This window comes from Ceratotherium simum, chromosome 23 (assembly GCF_057802395.1).
Source record: "Ceratotherium simum simum isolate JZ-2026a chromosome 23, ASM5780239v1, whole genome shotgun sequence".
Taxonomy (NCBI): domain Eukaryota; kingdom Metazoa; phylum Chordata; class Mammalia; order Perissodactyla; family Rhinocerotidae; genus Ceratotherium; species Ceratotherium simum.
The window spans coordinates 2,447,170-2,463,107 of NC_141922.1; the positions used below are offsets into that span (position 1 = coordinate 2,447,170).

At 67.7% G+C, this 15,938-nt stretch overlaps 1 protein-coding gene across 11 annotated transcripts in view; it reads right to left on the minus strand.

Moving 5' to 3' along the window:
- ADGRB1 (adhesion G protein-coupled receptor B1) overlaps nucleotides 1-15,441 on the minus strand; it is an 88,976-nt gene extending 73,535 nt beyond the window's left edge. For 3 of the 11 annotated variants that reach the window (XM_087447387.1, XM_087447381.1, XM_087447378.1), the window contains exons 1-2: nucleotides 15,392-15,436; nucleotides 500-1,483 (exon numbers count right to left, since the gene is read on the minus strand). In XM_087447387.1, the coding sequence (XP_087303513.1) occupies nucleotides 500-1,283 (784 nt within the window). In that variant the 5' untranslated portion in view covers nucleotides 1,284-1,483; nucleotides 15,392-15,436. Of the gene's footprint in view, nucleotides 1-499; nucleotides 1,565-15,391 lie in introns of those variants that run through there. The other 8 variants (XM_087447382.1, XM_087447379.1, XM_087447386.1 and 5 more) reach the window with 6 other exon arrangements.
- Nucleotides 15,442-15,938: the final 497 nt, after the last annotated feature.

Genomic DNA, 15,938 nt, shown 5'->3' on the forward strand with positions numbered 1-15,938 from the left:
GGGGCTCGGCCACTCTCTGCTGGATAACGGAAGTACACGGCCATACCACATTCAGTCCCTAAGTTTCACCTCCTGACCACGTCTCCAAAGAGCCCACTCAGCTCACTTTTTCTCCACACAGTCCGTGTCCTGAGCTCCTGCAAACCCTGGCCCCTTAGAATTGTCCTGCCTGCAAAAAACGAAGGATCCTCCCCCAGCCAGGAATTTAAGACTCTCTCCTCCTCCTGGGAGGAATCAGACCCATTGTTCATTCCTTCCTGCACCCATTCACTGCACCTCCCGGGTGCCAGGCGCCACGTGGGCCCCAGGGGCCAGTGGCCAGCACCCCAGGCTGCCTGCGCTCAGCACACCTGCGAGGACTTATCTCTGCGCACTAGGCCCCGTGATGGTATGCTCGGGGGGTGGGTGGCCGCCAGGGCTGCCTTGCAGAGAAGACCCTCTCCCACCTGCCTTCTGCCCAGAGAGCCACCCCCAGGTCCTCTCCGGGCCGGTTACTCACCTGGGGTGCCATCCCCGCCCCGGTCCTGGGTCAGGCTGGTGAGGCAGTTCTCAGGGCCACCAGCCATGCCGTCCCTCAGGCAGACGTCCCCACGGGGGACCAGGGGGCTGGAGGCAGGGTCACTGGCGTCCCCGCCGAGGCAGGCACAGGGGGTCTGCATGATGCCGCAGGGGTGCGAGCTGCGGCTGCCGGCCAGACAGGCGTCCAGCCAGCGGCACAGCATCTGGCAGGCGGCCCGGCTGGGGTTGCGGTTGCCCACGACCAGGTACTCCACGGAGAAGTCGTCGCCAGGGCCGGGGGGCCCGCCCGGCGGGCCGAGGTCAGTGTCCCAGGGCGGCTGCTGGCGCCGCATCTGCAGGAACTGCTTGCTGGCCTGCAGGAAGGCCAAGGGCGCCGAGGGGTCGCAGAGCCGCAGCACCTCGTCGAAGCTCTCCACGCCCAGGTAGGTGCGCGTGGACTCGAGGAAGGAGTCGAATTGGTAGGTGCGCACGTGGCCAGGGCCGCTGCAGGGCGTGGGCGCCTTGGCGACCTTCATGTAGAGCGTGTAGCGCCGCGGGTCCGGGTTGCGCAGGGTCCAGGAGCAGCGCGAGGCGTTGGCTGGGAACACGGCGGCCGCCGAGAAGTACCCAAAGAACTTGCCCTGCACCAGCGTGGCGCACGGCTCGGCCCCGGGCCCCACGTCTGCCCCCGAGGCCGCACGCGCCCCACGCCCCAGCAGCAGCAGCTGCAGCAGCAGCGGACCGAGGATCCAGAGAGGGCCCGGGGCAGCGGCCTGGCCCCTCATCCTAGCTCGCGGGGCCGCCGGGGTTCCGCGGGCTGGGCAGGCAGGCGCGAGCCAGGCCTTGACATGCCAGGGTCCGGCGGCGAGCGGGGCAGGGGCTCCGAGCGAGGGCAGGAGGTGGAGAGGGCTTCAGGTGACCGAGAGGGCAGCGGTGGCTCCTAACGTCCAGGGCCCTGAGGCCCGCCTGTGGCTGCCAGCAGCAGCTGGAAAAGAAAGAGCGGAAGGGGTCGACGCAGTGAGGCGCCCTGGGAAGTCTGAGACGCGGGCACGCTGGGGGCAGTGCCCCCCACCCTCCCCAGGCTTTGCTCCCAGGAATCTGCTCTGTCCGCCTGTCTGTCTGCCACCTGCCAGTGTGTCCACCTGCAGGGGCAGAGCAGCCAGAGCACGGGAGACCTCCTCCTCCACCCAGGCCTGAGCAGGGAGTGGTGGACAGCGCCAGGCCAGGGCGCGTGCCACAGGGGCCTCGGCTGTGCCTGTCTGGCCAGGCAGCCTGGCGTGGCTCCCGCAGTCTCTGGGCCTGTCTGCCCACTCACCCCGTCGTGGCCACAGTGGCCATTCGCCCCTCTGGGCTCTCTCTGACCCCCGGCAGGGTCTCCCAGGCTCCAGCTCCTTCCTCTCTGACCTTCCCCCTCCCCCACCGCCCGGACAGAAGGGAAGGGGGCAGGAGTAGTAGAAGAGGAAGGTCCTTCCAGTCCCCCCCATTATTCCAGCCACCCCCAGCCTCCAGGCAGTCCCACTCCCTAAGCCTCCACCAGGAGTGGGGGTGCAGAGGCCCCGCCCACCGTCTGCCTCTCATGGGTGCCTTGACGGGTGGGTGGGGGTAGACCCCAGGCCCGTGGCTGTGACTGACATCTGCCTGCCTCCTCTCTACCCCCAACCCCGCCTGTCACTGCAGCCTCTCAGGCCACCTCCTTCAGCTTCCTGCCCTCCCCTCGCCTCTACGCGGGTCCCACCGGCCCCTGGGCCCTGCAGCTCCAGGCAGGGAGGCCCGGGGGGATGGAGTCATCTAGAGCCGCCTGCGGCCAGGCTTCGGCCTGCCCTGACCCCTTGCCTCCCCCCTCCTTCTCAAGGCTGGCGCTGTTACCTCCATTGCACGACGAGGAAACCGAGGCTCAGAGGGGTAAGAGACTGACCCAGGTTACAGTGAAGGGGAGGGAGGACCCACACTTGACCCCCTCGGCCTGACCCCCACCTCATGTCACTGAGGTCACCTCACCTGCTCCAGGAGGGGGTGCTGGTTGTGCTGCCCACTCACACCTGGGGAGGGGACAGCCCCCGGCACGTGTGAGCAGGGACCCAGCCGAGCCGCCCCAGGCTTAGGAAGCTGGCGCTGCCCGTCACAGACTGGCCTCCACGTGGGCCCTGGCGAGTTCCTTCTGCCTCCAGACCTGATTCCCCACCGTCCCCAGGAGCCTGGCCGTGCGTCTGTCCCATGCAGCAGCTGAGCCGGTGGCGAGGGAGGGAGGGCCCCAGCCAGGCCCCCAGAGCCCGCCCGGTCTCCTGGTGCCGGTGCCTCAGCTCTGCTGACCGTGCACATGCCGGCCGCCTGCCCACGGGGACTCGCCGCTTCCTGCTGCCCGGGCCCAGCTGGCCAGCGACACAAGGTCAGTCACTGCTCTGCAGTCCCCTCCTGGCGTCCTTCCCGCGCGAGCCTCGTAGGCAGAGCTGGGAGCTGGGCGCAGGTGGCCTCGGGCTCTGGGCCGGCCTGAACCGAGAGGCCTGGATGCGGGCTGTCCCCTCACGGCTGTATGGCCTCGAGCAAGTCCCTCACCTCCCTGCCTCAGTTTCCCCGTCTGTAAAATGGGGGTGAAGCCTCACTCTCAGCAAGACGGTAAATGCTGAACCAGGGGTTCACCCAGAGGCGGGGAGGAGGTGACCCAGCTGGGAGGGGTGCTCTGGATCACCAGGGGCAGCGGCATCAAACCGGGCCCCCTGGGCACTTCAATGGCAAACGTTCAGGTCCCCTGAGAAGGGGACCTGCCAACCTCTCATCCTGGCGCCTCCAGGCAGAGCTGCGAAGACCTGCACTTGGCCCCTACCTCCTGGAAGACCCCTCAGGGGGCAGCCTTGGACGTGGGCACAGCAGAGCCACCTGCCCTGGCCAGCCACCCCCACATTACGGGGACAGAGAGGTGATGGCGAGGGTTCCGGAGCCAATGACAGATCTGGGGGGGCTGCCCGCCCCACCTCGCTGCACAGCTGAGAGTGTCTGGAAACCTCAGCTGAGCCCCAGCCCCGGCCGCAGCACCCCCTCCCTAGTCCCAGGCTGGGACCTGAGTAGCCGCCGGCCCCCCAGCTGGAGCCCCACCCACAGGACACCCTCCCTGATACCAGAGGGTCCCAGGGACTCAGCCCCATCCCCAGTGAATGTCGGCAGAGCCCAGCAGAAGCTCAGATCAAAGCCGGACGCCACCCTGACTCCCACCACGCAGCAATGCCCCACTCTGCCCCATACCCCACACATGGGCCGTTAGCCCTGACCCTGAGTCAAGGCCACCCCAAAATCCACCGCCTTCCCCCAGAGGGGCCTGCGCGCCCTGAGGTGGCCTAGGCTAGGGCCCATCTCATCCACAGGCTCTCTCCCATCCCAGCTTCCTGGCCCCTGGCTGCCCACTCCACAGTCTTCCCATGGAGGGGGCTGGTTCTGAGTGGCCTGGGGTCCAGAGGCAAGCGCAGGAGCTGTGTGCACAAGCACCAGCCACTGAGGGCCTGCGCCGGGCAGGGCGTCCTCCAGGACCTCAGTCATCTCATCTGGAAAGTGGGTACAGCCTGGAACAGACTCAGCCTCAGAAGCTGGGTGCTCATAAGCTGCCATGTGTGCTGGGGGCGAGGGGCTGGTGAGAGCGTGCTGCAGCGTCCACCACACTGCCGTGTGGATTTGGCAGGCACAGGATGGGGGCACCCTAGCATGGGCCCCAGCGCGGAGAGAAGACAGGGAGAGCCCCGTCCCAGGGCACAGGAGGGAGAAGCGGCATTGGCTGAGCTCGTCCTGGGCTGGGCACCTCGTTGTCACAGCAGCAACTCCAGGGCACCTGTTAACGGTTGCATTTTGCAGATGGGGACACTGGGGCCCACAGGTACCGGGGGCCTGAGCCAGGATTCAAGCCCTGGGCAGGTGGAACTGGACCTAATCTTGCCCCTGTCCTGCCGGCCGGGCCTCATCGCCCCCAGCTCACTCCACTCCCTGAGCGCTGTCGGCCCACATGCGGTGTCCACACAGCAGGCAGGAGGCGGCAGTGAGAGCCAGAAGCAGGACTGCGTCCCAGTTAGAACTGCCCGTTAGAAAGGCCGCCCTGGCAGCCCACATGGGACCCGGGGGCAGGGAAGCTGAGGGAGGCAGGGAGGGGCAGGGTTGGGGGGACAGAGGTGGGGGAGGACACTCAGGAGACAGAAGAGAGGCCCCAGCGGCCAGCTGGGCTGGGGGACATGGAGGGGACATTCCCGGCCTGGACACTGAGGAGGTGAGAGGGGCCAGCAGGGAGCGTGCGGTAAACGGCAGGTCAGGGCAAAGCCCAGAGTGCTTTGAGGCAACCACACCCCCGGGGACCAGGGCTCCAGAGTGAGCCTTCAACAGACTCCTGGGGCCAGAAGAAGGCCTAGAAACGCCCACCACTTGGTTCTCAAACAGGGTTCCCTGGAGTCCTGGGGTTCCACAGCAGGGAGCGCAAGGGTCACCAGGGAGCCACGGTGGGGAGGGGAGCTTCCAGGCACCCTGGCATCCTCTAGAACTCGAGCCACTCCACACCCTGGGCATTGGGGGAGGCTCTACCGGCCAGAAGGCTGTCCCAGCTGCAAGTCTGAGCACCACGGAACTGGCCCAGCCCTGCCCCTTCTGGCTGGGTCGCAAGGCAGAGCTGGGCAGGAGGCCCAGGCTATCAGCATGGGCAGTTGCTGCACCTGCCGGCGGCCACTTACCCCCCACTCGCCCACGTCCCAGCAGACCCACAAAGCCTTTCCAGCCCAGCAAGGCCTCCTTCATCCCCATTAACTACCTGCCTGACACCCTCCAACGAGGCCCTGGATGAATGGCTCAGAGGCCCCTCCGAGCCTTCTCGCACCAAGGCAGGCCCAGGCAGGTGGAGAGCTGGACGGGCCGGGAACACATCCGTGCCAGGCCCCAGGTCATACAGCCATAGCCAGGGCGGACAAGTCGAGGCCATCCCAGGTCTGGGTGATTGGAGCTGCGATGGGGTGGGGGCACGCAGGGGTGGTGTCCTGGAGTGGGCAGTGCCCGGGTGGAGCGGGGGCATCCTAGGACGAGTGGGGGCAGGGCCTGATCTTCACTGAGGGGGGTCCCTCTGACTGTGGGGGCGGGGCGGGCAGGGAGAGCCGGGAGGAGGCCTGTGTGGTGTCTGGGCCCGGAGGGCAGTCGGTGCAGAGGCAGGGTCAAGGAGACGACCAGAATTCCAGCTTGGGCAGGTGGGCGATGGGTGGTGGGGGCCCTTGCTAAGGTGAGAGGGAGCTGATATGTGCGCGCATGTGTGTGTGCGTGTGTGCAAGCACACATGTTGGTGTCCGCGCATGCGTGTCTGCATGCACGTGGGTGCACGTGTCTATATGTGCGCACCTATCTGTGTGTGTACACGTGTGTTTGTGCACACACGCATACATGTAGCACACTTGTACAAGGTTACATGGCAGGGGGAGAGCAGGGCTCAGCCTGTGCTCACTGGGATGTGTGGGGCAGTGGGACAGGGAGCAGGGCTAGGGGAGGAGGGCTTGCCTGGAGGGGGTCGTTTAGGGAGAGGCCAGTGGCCTGGCCAGAGGCCCCTGAAGCCCCTCAGCGGGGCCTCAGCAAAGGAGGAAGGCTGGTTCCACACCAGGCAGGCGCCCTCTGCCCCAGAACACCCTGGACTGGCTCACGGCCCCTCCCCTCACCACACCCAGTGCCCAGGCCTCCACTGGGGGTCCAAACTCTGCTGGCCGAGGTGAGGGGCTGGAAGAGGCTCACAGCCTCTGACCCCAGTGCTGGGGGTCCAGTGGCTGCTGGTCACTCCTCTTCATGGTGCTCGTGGTTGAATTACACGCCTCTCACAGGGTGACTGTCCCCTCCCCTGAACCACACGGCATTGTCTGGCCACGGTTTCCCCATCCCAGCCTGGTCATTGCACCTTTACCGTCCACTGCTCCCTTTGGGTTCCCAAGGACAATGACCAATCAGCACCCAAGCCCCTTGGGTCCCCGCCTCTCCCGTTACCGTCTCAGGGCCATGCCGCCCTTGCTGCCAGGAGGTTCAGCTGGTGTCCAGCCCCCATCCCTGTGGCCAGCTCCCACCCTGTCCCTGCCTCGCGGCCTCCTAGAGCCCAGAGGTGGCCTTGGGTGAGGGGTGGGGCAGCATTGCAGGTGTCTGAGCAGGATGACACGTGGAGGCCACCAGGGGTGGAAGGAAGGACCTGAGAGAGCCGGCCACGCCAGGCGAGGAAAAAGCCCAGGGTTCACTGAGTGCTGACTGTGTACCAGGAACACCAGGGTCTAAGATCTGAGGGGACCCCCTCATCCGGTCTCACGGCACCCCCTCGAGGTGGAGCAGGACCAACCCCATATCGCAGCTCACAGGGTCACCGTCAGATGAGAGACCCCGCAACCCCCTGCCACCACTGTCCCAGACGTATCCACGCACGTGCAAACCGTCCACACCCCTGCCTCGCAAGCAGAACCCTGGGTGCCTCGGTTTCCCTGCCGTACAACGAGGGTGCGAGCTGAATGCTGCCCCTCGGGCTCCGTGATTCTCCAGCCTCACCGTCCGTCCCACCCTCCTCCTCAGGCTCCGCACCCTCCCCCCAAGCCCGGTGCACAGGCACAGACTGGGGCCCAGGCCCAGCCTCCGCGCCCCCTCCCCACCCACCTCAGGCCGCCAATGGTATCCCCAGACACCAGCCACAAAAGGCACTCTGTTGTCCTGCCGGCCCTCTGAACAGTGCCCGCCTGTGTGTCCTGGGAAAACGCTGGTCTGGGGGAGGGGCAGGCGGGCCCTGCGGCACCGAGGGCGGCCCAGGGCTGGCAGGCGGGCAGGGGCTGGGCGAGCAAGCAGGAGAGGCCGCCCAGGGGTGCCCCACCGTCCTGCCCAGGGCAGCCTGCCCTCCCCGCTTGGGGTGCCCCATGGGCCCCCACACATCTCTCCTGGGCTGTGGCAGGTCCAGCAGCCTGGTCACTCCAGAGGCAGAGGTAGCTCTGGTGGGGGCCCCTGACACAGGCCCAGGACAACCCATCTGAGTGGTCTCAGGGGCTTGGGGCCACAAGGGGCCAGGGGAGCCCAGGCAGGCTCCCTCCATGAGCACACAGCCAGGTGAGGGGCCAGGAAAGGCTGCCTCCCACCCACAGCCACCATCTGTCCCCACCTCCAGCCCCTGCCAGCCAGGTCTCCAATGCCCCCTCGATGACCTGCCCTGAGGAGGCCCCTGGCCATATTCCACTCACAGCAGAGAGGTGGGGGCAGACCAGTGAGGTGTCCCCACAGAGCCGGGAGGGGGCGCCCAGGCAGGGCTGGTTGCCAGAAGGGCCAGGCCCCCTGGAGAGGCCCACCACACCCAGCATGCCCGCCAGGCCCAGCCCTGCAGGAGGCCGCCTTCCCTTGCCTGCCCACCTGGGCACAGGGGCTGCCCAAGGAACCTGACTGGAAGGCAGGCAGAGTTGCACTGGAGGAGAGAAGGCCCCCGAAGGTCCATGCTGGGGGTCGGGGAGGGGCCTCGTCCTGGGCTGGCTCTGCTCCCGGCCGCCCCGTGCAGACCCCTCAGCCATGGAGAGCAGGGTAGTCATAACCTCCATGTCACAAAGGAGGCAGAGAGACCCCCAGGAAACCCCGGAGAGAGACACTGTCCCCTCCTCCCGCCCCACTGCCCCAGAGTCATGGCCAGCTCTCTGACGGGCCTCAGATGCCCTGCACCTCGTCGCCCCTCTTCGTGACCAGGATCCTGTCACCCCAGATCACTTGTAGGCCTTGAAGACACTGCATGCCCTTAAGCTCCCCTCCTGGCTGCCCCTGCCGCCCCTGCCCTGCCCTGTAAACACCGCTTACTCTCAGGACACAGGGTGGGTGGCTGCCCAGGAAGCTGGCCCTGAGCCTGCCAGGGCCTCCCAGGAGTGGCTGTGCCCTCTCCTCTGAGCCCCACTGCACCCCACACCCCCAAGCACGCACACACGCATGCAGACAACGCATGTGCATGCACACGGGAATGCAAATACGCGGACATGTTCCCCAGGAGAGTCCCAGGTGGGGACAGTGATGGCGTCTGTCCCAGGGGCCGGGGCCTCCCCATGGGGTCGTGGGACCCCCATGAGGAGGGGAGGCTCCTGGAATTCTGGGGGTGACACGTGTCACTGCCCTCTCCTCTCTGCATCCCTCTCTGTGTCACCCAGAGTGAGCCCCCACACCCCGAGACAGAAGCTCAGCCACCACGTCCAGTTGCCGGCCCCCGAGTGATGCCCCATCCACACCCCACCCGGGATCTGTGTTTCTGAGGTCCCCAGGGGAGGGGCTCGTCCAAGGTCACCTGTCCAAGGTCGCACGGGAGGGCGTGGGGACGGCGGCAAGATTGGAAGAGGTGGTCAGGAGGGGGCCTGGCACGCCTAGCCCCCGGGACTGCCCTGGGCAGAACGTGCTGAGGTCCCAGGGTCGGCCTGGCCATGTGGGGACGGCAGGGCTCCTGACGGCACAGGTCCTGACTGCACGTGGACGGGGAAGAGGTGGGGGCTTAGCTTGGACGTGCTCCATGGAGCCCAGGTGCCCCAGCTCCCCACACCCCAGTACCCGCCTCACCTGCAGCTGCAGGACTGACTGTCCAATAGGGAGGCAAGGCAGGCATCTGCCCCAGGCTCGGAGGGACCCAGGCTCCCCAAGCTGGAGGCTGCACCCTGGGGCACGACCTGGGGCTCCCCCGACACCCATGGGGGGCCCTCTCCCCTGACTGGGACAGCCGAGGCGAGGGGCATTGACAGAGAGAGTGTGGGGCCTGGGCCACAACCAGTTGCACCCCTGAGCGCTGGGCCAGGCTGGGGGGAGACAGGAGAAGCTGAACTACAACTCCGGGGGAGCTTCGTGCAGGAGGTCGAGCCGGCACCAGGAGCAGGACCGAGGGACAGCCAGGCATGGAGGGACGGGAGTGGGGGGGCACACACGCATGCATGTGTGCGTGCAGTGCGTGCCAACGTGGGAGCGTGTGCACATGCAGTATGTGAGTCGCCAGTGTGCGAGTGTGTGCACGTGTGAGTGTGCACAGGTGGCTGGGTGTGCATGTGTGAGCATGTGTGTATTGTGTGTGTACATGTACGTGTGCTGTTGTCAAGAGGAAGGCTCCCTGGGGGCGCCACGGGACAGGTCAGGGCCGGCAGGGCAGCAGTGGCGGGCGCCCTCTCCTTCACTGACTTCTGCTCCTATCCACGCAGGCTCTGCAGTCACGGCCACAAGCATTCCTCAGGGGATGAGCCGTCACCCCTGAGCCGGAATCTGGTCCTCACTAAGACTCGCCCTCCCCAGCCCCAGCCACTGCAGGGGCACAGCACCCTACAGTTCACGGCCCCACACTCTCGGGCGCAGGGCAGCGGGACGTCCCAGCCTGGAGTCACAGAGTCTCAGAGAAGCGGCTGCTCCAAAGTCACCACGCCAAGCGGGAGGGAGGTTCAGGCTGGCTCAGGGCTGGGAAGAGTGAGCCCAGAGGAACGGGGTGGGACCTGGGGCTTCATGTGCTCCCTCCATCCTCCGTCCAGGCGTGGGTCGGTGACTCGGCCAGGCCACCCTGGACGGCCCTGCAAGGCTCCAAGGCCCTGCCCACCAGCACCTCACATTCTCTACCACCAGCCACTCCTCCACCTGTTCTCTCACCTTGGGGATCCCTCCGTCTGCAGCTCAGCCAGGAGGCAGCACCCCCAACACCGGCCACAGCCGGGAGGGGATGGGGACAGCCTGGGTCTCATCTCACTGCCCACCGCGGCCTCTGAGCCCCTGGAAACTCCCTGGGCTGGGGCCCAACTCTGGCCACCTGCCCTAGAGGCCTCTCCCGGCCTCTGGTGGTGCTGGGGCCATGATCCCACAATCACACAGCAGGGCCCAGCGGGCCATGGGGACCCCCTCTACACCCCCTCAAGTGAGCCCTCGAGGACATCCACAGGCCTCCATGGGTGGGAAGACGGGCGGTAGGACCGGCACGAAGATGATGGGGATGCCAAAGGTGAGGGTGAAGGTCCTGGAGGGGCAGCGGGGGGTGAGGGTGAGATAGGGGGCCGATGGGGGTGAGGTGGGGCAATGGTGGGGGGTAGGGTGGGGTGGGGGTGAGGGTGTGTGTGAGGTGAGCCAGGTCCCGGGGCGTACATAGAACACTTCCATTTGTCTAAACCATTTACAGGACAGACACACAGTTGTTCTTGTGGAGGCAAAGAACATTCTGGAAGGACAGGGTTACACAGGGCGGCAGGACTGGGGTCTGGGGTGGGAAGGAGACCCCTTTGCACTCTGGCCTTGTGGTGCTGTTCCCATCATGTGTCACTTTTTCAACTAAGAGAAATGAGTTAACAGGAAAAGGGGGGGCGGGGCAGGACATAGGAGCCCCTTTAGCGGGTTTGTAGTCGTCCCCTGAGCTCCAGCCCGGGTCCTACCCAGGGAGGCGGGAGACCGCCGTCCGCAGGGCACAGGTGAGACGGAGTGGGGGAAGGCTCCCTGGGACCTGGGGCGGAACAAGACCTGAACCCACGGTTCTGCAGCCAGCTGCATCTTCGGGTCTCGGGGTCTCACCGCCTGGGCCCGCCCTGCAGGGGAGGGGCCCGTGCCGTCACCTGCAACTGTGCGCCCACCAGGGACTGAGCTCCCACTCTCAGATCCCCTCTCAGGCCTGGCTCTTCTGGCGACTGTAACAGGCAGGAAGAGGGGCTCTCTCGCGGCCCTGCCGGCCCTGATGTTCCCCGATGTGAACCCACAGCGGGGCCCAGACTCCAAGGCAGGGCCCACCGTGTGCCCTTTTTCTTCACGGGACACGCACGCATGTTGTGCGACTGTTCTACGAACGCTGTTCAGGGGTCTTGGATAGGTCAGGGTAGTGGCTATGCTGTTGAGATGAACCAAGTGTGGACTGCGGTGCTGATGTGCACATGGCGGCCCCGTGCCCCTGGGCGTGGCTTCGCCTCCTGTACCCTGCTGCCCGCAGGGGCGCCCACCATCTCTTCACATGTCCATCAGGCCAAGTCACCATCCTCCTCAAGACCCTCCCTTGGCTCTGCTCTGGTCCCAGGACACGGCCCGAGGCCCCCAGGCCTGAGGTTTGGCCCCGACCCCGGAAGCTCTCCGTCCTGCGTTTACCCTCCTCTCCAGCTCCAGTACCCCTCACACCTGCATGCTCACCTGCCACTGGGCCTTTGCATGGCTGCTCCCTCCGCCAAGAACCTTGGAAGCCCTTCAGCACTGCCTGTCCACCCCTTCTGTGGGCCCTATTCTAGCTGCCACTTCCTTGTGGAAGCCTCTCGGGGGAGCCCCACCTCTGGGCTCTGGCAGGCGGTGGTTGTCTACTTCCTAGAGCTGATCACGTAGCCTGTCAGGGTGTCTTTCCTCCAATATGCCCACCAGCTTTCACTCTGGGGGGGCATGCCCTCTGCCTCACCCTCACTGCCCCCCCAGGGCAAGTGTGTACACGTGGGCACCCATACGTTTAGTATGTGTGTGCATGTGGGCTGTGCAGAAGGTATCCGGGCCGTGTGTGTTTACCCAGAAATCACAGCTCTGCCCCACGGCGCAGCTGCAGCCAGGGAGGCCGGAGGCCAGAGAGTTCCAGAGGACAAGGGGAGACTGTGGGTTTGCTGGCACGGAGGGGGTTAACAAACCTTCCAGGTTTGGGGTCTCCATGGGGGGTGGTTAGAGCTTTACTCCCAGGGGTCCGCCTCTGGCACACAGCGCAAGCACAGGACCTGCCCACGGTAAAACGTGGTTCGACTACATACGCATCCAGGGCGCACGTTCACACCGGACCTGCACCGTGCCATGCACACACATGTGGCACTTTGCATGCCTGCACACACATGCCGGCAGCCTGCTGGCGGGGCACACATGTACACATGCACACAAACACGCTCGCTCACGCCTGTGCACAGTGCATGCGGGAGCTGGGGCCAGGCGAGTTTGGAGAGAAACGGTGACGGGGGCTCGGGCTGAACCGCGAGTGACCGGCCCTGGCGGGGGAGCAGAGGGACCGGCGAGCGGGCGGCTGTGGCGGGGGGCTGCCCAAGATGGGGCGGGCGCCTTGGACCGCGGAGGAGACGGAAGGGGTGGGCAGGGCGGCGAGCGGGCGCGGGCGCCCTCTCCCGACAGCCCGAGGCAGCGCGCCGCCCTCCGCCACCGCAGCCCCGCGCGCAGCCGGGGCCCCGAGCCGGAGGCGTCCCCAGGGGGCGGGCTCAGGGCCCAGGACCCGTTCCGGGAGGCGGGGCCCAGCCAGGCGAGCCGGCCAGGGGACGCGGGCGCCACGGTAGGCTACCCGCTCCCCGGCCGCTCGCCTGGCCCTACCGGGCTGCCTCCTCTCTGGCCCCGCGGCCGTGCGTCCGCAGGCGCCCAGCTGCCTCGGACCTGGCGGGTCCGGACGCCGCAGGCTCAGCACGCTGCGGGCCCAGCTCGTTGGATCTCGGGACAGGCGCAGAGGGCCTGGGCCGGAAGGGCTCGGAGAGCATAACCCGCGCCCCCATTTCACCGACGCGGCCACCAAGGCCCGCGGAGCCTGCGGACGAGGGAGGGCTCCGAAACTTGGCTGCGTCTTCTCCGGGCCCGGGGTCCGGGGGAGTGCGGCGTGATGTCGAGGGCGGCGAATCGTATTTTTCGCCCCCGCGCGGGAGCACGGCGGGAACAAGCGCCCTTCTCCAGGATCGGAGGCGGCAAACTCCCCGCTCGAGCCTCCCATGCCGCGCCTGCCCGCGGAGCCGCGCGCTGCCCGGGCGCATTCCCGCCGGCCTTGGGATCGGCCCCCCGCCGCCCGGGCTCCGGGGCTCCCGAGCCGGTCCCCCGTCGCCCAGATCCAGGCGCAACAAGTCGGAAAGCAGCGCGAGGAGCGGCGAGCGAGCCGGGAGGGAGGGCGCCGGCGGGGCGCGGGGCGCTCCGGGATCCCCGAACGCGCGCAACGTCCGCCTCCGGGGACCGGGCGCGAGCGGCGGGCGCTCGGGGCTGACTCGGCGGGCGGCCCACACCCCCTCCCAAGGCTCCGACTCTGCGCGGGCGGGGGCGCGCCCAGGAGCCCCCGCCCCCTCCTTCGCCTGCTTGACCTTGCTCGGGTACTCATAGCCGGACCCTGCGGTACCCGGCTGTCCGGGAGCGGAGTTTCACTGCCGCCTGCGGTCGGAGAGGCAGAGGTTCCCTCTTCGACCTCCCTCGCTGCCCATCGGCTGCGGGGGTCTCAGAGAAATGGAAGGCTTCAGGGTTCTAGGAGACGCTATGGCCGCGTCCCCAGACCCCAAACACCATATGCCACCTCCCGGATATGAAAAGGGACCCCAGCTTCCCGTTCCCCCACGTCCCCACCCGCGCGGCCGCTGCTCAGCCCCCGCGGCGGCTCTCGCTCGGAGGGGGCGTGTATTTGTGTTTGTGGGGGAGGACACCAAGGGTCTCCTTGGGTCCCAAGGGTGGGAAGGGAGAGCACACCTCCCAGCCCCCTCCCCAACACGTACACCAAGCGGCTCCTCTAGAACGGGAGTGCACGCCCCCGCCCACCCACTGCCCTCATGCCTTTCAACTCCTCGGGAGTTGCCGCTAAGGAATGCTCGCCCCAGACCCGGGGGAATGGGACGTGATGAGGAGCGCGCGGAGGGAAAGGGTGCTGACGGAGGGGTGGGTTAGGGCTCGTCCAGTCCCAGCCTGGGTCCTTGCGCTCCAAGAAATTCGGAAGCCCAAAATAAAAGTGGAAAGGGTAAGGTGCCCAGGGGGCCAGGGTCTGGGTGCCAGGCTGGGCGCTCTCTCTGGGCTGCCTGAGAAGCGACCCAGCAGGAGCCACCGCGGCCCGGTGGAGGGACCCGGCTCCGAGCTGCAGCCTCTGACGAGCCCTCCCGGCCACCTCGCTACCCGGCGATTCCCAGCCCCGCGGCCCCCTCCGAGGCAGGCCCGAGGCGCGCTCTCCCCTGCCCAGGGAGCTGCGGGGATCAGCGGGAGAGGACTCCTGTCTGGGCTCAGAGCCCCCAGCCTCCCCAGGAGGGGGCGGGGGCCATGCTCATTCCTCGAGGCAGCTCCGCACGGCTGCAAGCTAGCGCGGCGACCGGGGAGGGCCAGCGGCCTCTGCCCGCTGGGCATGGAGACCAAGGAGTGCCCAGAGCCTGGCCTCGCTGCTAGGCAGGGCTGACCCAAAGTTCGGAGCGGCTTATCCGCGGGGCCTGTCCGACCGAGTGAAAAAGACGACGAGAAGGGAAGGAACCAGGGCGTGTGTGTGTGTGTGTGTGTGTGTGTGTGTGTGTGTGTGGAGGGGGCGCGATAGGGAAGCCCTCGCCTGATTTGGGGGAAGAGAACCTCCGGGGAGTCTCCACCGCCAGTGCTGGGTCTAGGGGTGAGAGCTGCGAGGGGGAGCCTGGGGGCTTTCCGTGCCCACCCCGGGCTCTATGCGTGGGGGAGCACAGCTCGGGGCCCACAATGTCTGTAGGGCTCTGGGTGTGATTAGGGGAAGGGAGAAACGTTGGGGTGTCTTTCCTAAACCTACCTGAGTCTATGTGTGGCTGTGGGGGCTCACGTCTGGGGCTCCCCAAGACCCTTGCCGGCATCTGTATGTGCTAGGGACACAAGGGGAACGCCTTCCCCAGCGGCCCCGGGTCTGCATGTGATGGGGAGGGGGCGCCTTCCCCCGCCCAACCTGCCAGCCCGGCCAGGCTGCCTGTGTGTGGATGGGGGAGGTGAGCAGCGCTGAGGAGCCTCTCCCACGTCCAGGGTCGCCCCCTCCTCAGCCCGCCCGGTGCGGGCGCGCGGAGACCTGCCAGATTCCGTCGCCGCCTATGGGGGAGGCAGTGGCTGGGGGGGGGCAAACTCCCGAGCTCCGAGCGCAAACCTCGATCTGCGAAGCTCCAAACGGCGAAGTTAGGAAGTCCGGGCGTCCGCCCCTCCCCCGGCCCCCTCCCACCTGGCTGCGCCCCCTCTCGCCGCGCCCCCAGCCCGCAGCCGGAGCCTTCCTTACCTTCCCCGGCAGCAGCGGCCCCGCCGGCGAAGACTTGATCCGGCCAGTTGCAAATCCCCAGGAGCGCCCCGCGTCGCCGGCGGCCGAGCCGGGCGCCCGACCGGAGGGGGGGGCCCTCGCGCCGCCGCCGCCCCCGGCCCGCTCCAGGCCTAGCCGGGACGCCCCCCGGAGCGCGCCGCCGGCGCACGCAGGCCCCCTCCTCTCCCCCCGCCTGCCGGAGCCCCCCTGGCGCCGCGGAGGTCCGGATGCCCCGGGCTGCGGGCGATGCGGGGCGCGCGGGCCCAGGCCCGGCCAGGACGCGGCGCGGCCGCCTGGGCTCCCGGCTCGCCGGCTCCGCGCTCCTTCGCCGGGGCCGCCGCCAACGCCGCGCCCGCCGCCGCCTGCGCCCGCCGCTCCCTCTCCGGCCGCCGCCGCCGCTCCGCTCCTCTCGCCTGCCCCGCTCTTCTCGCCTTTTTTCCCCTTCCTGAGGGGGGGGCGAGCCGAGCCGAGCCGGGGGCGGGGCGGCGCGGGGAGGAGGAGGAGGAGGCCGAGGACGGGAGAAGGAGGA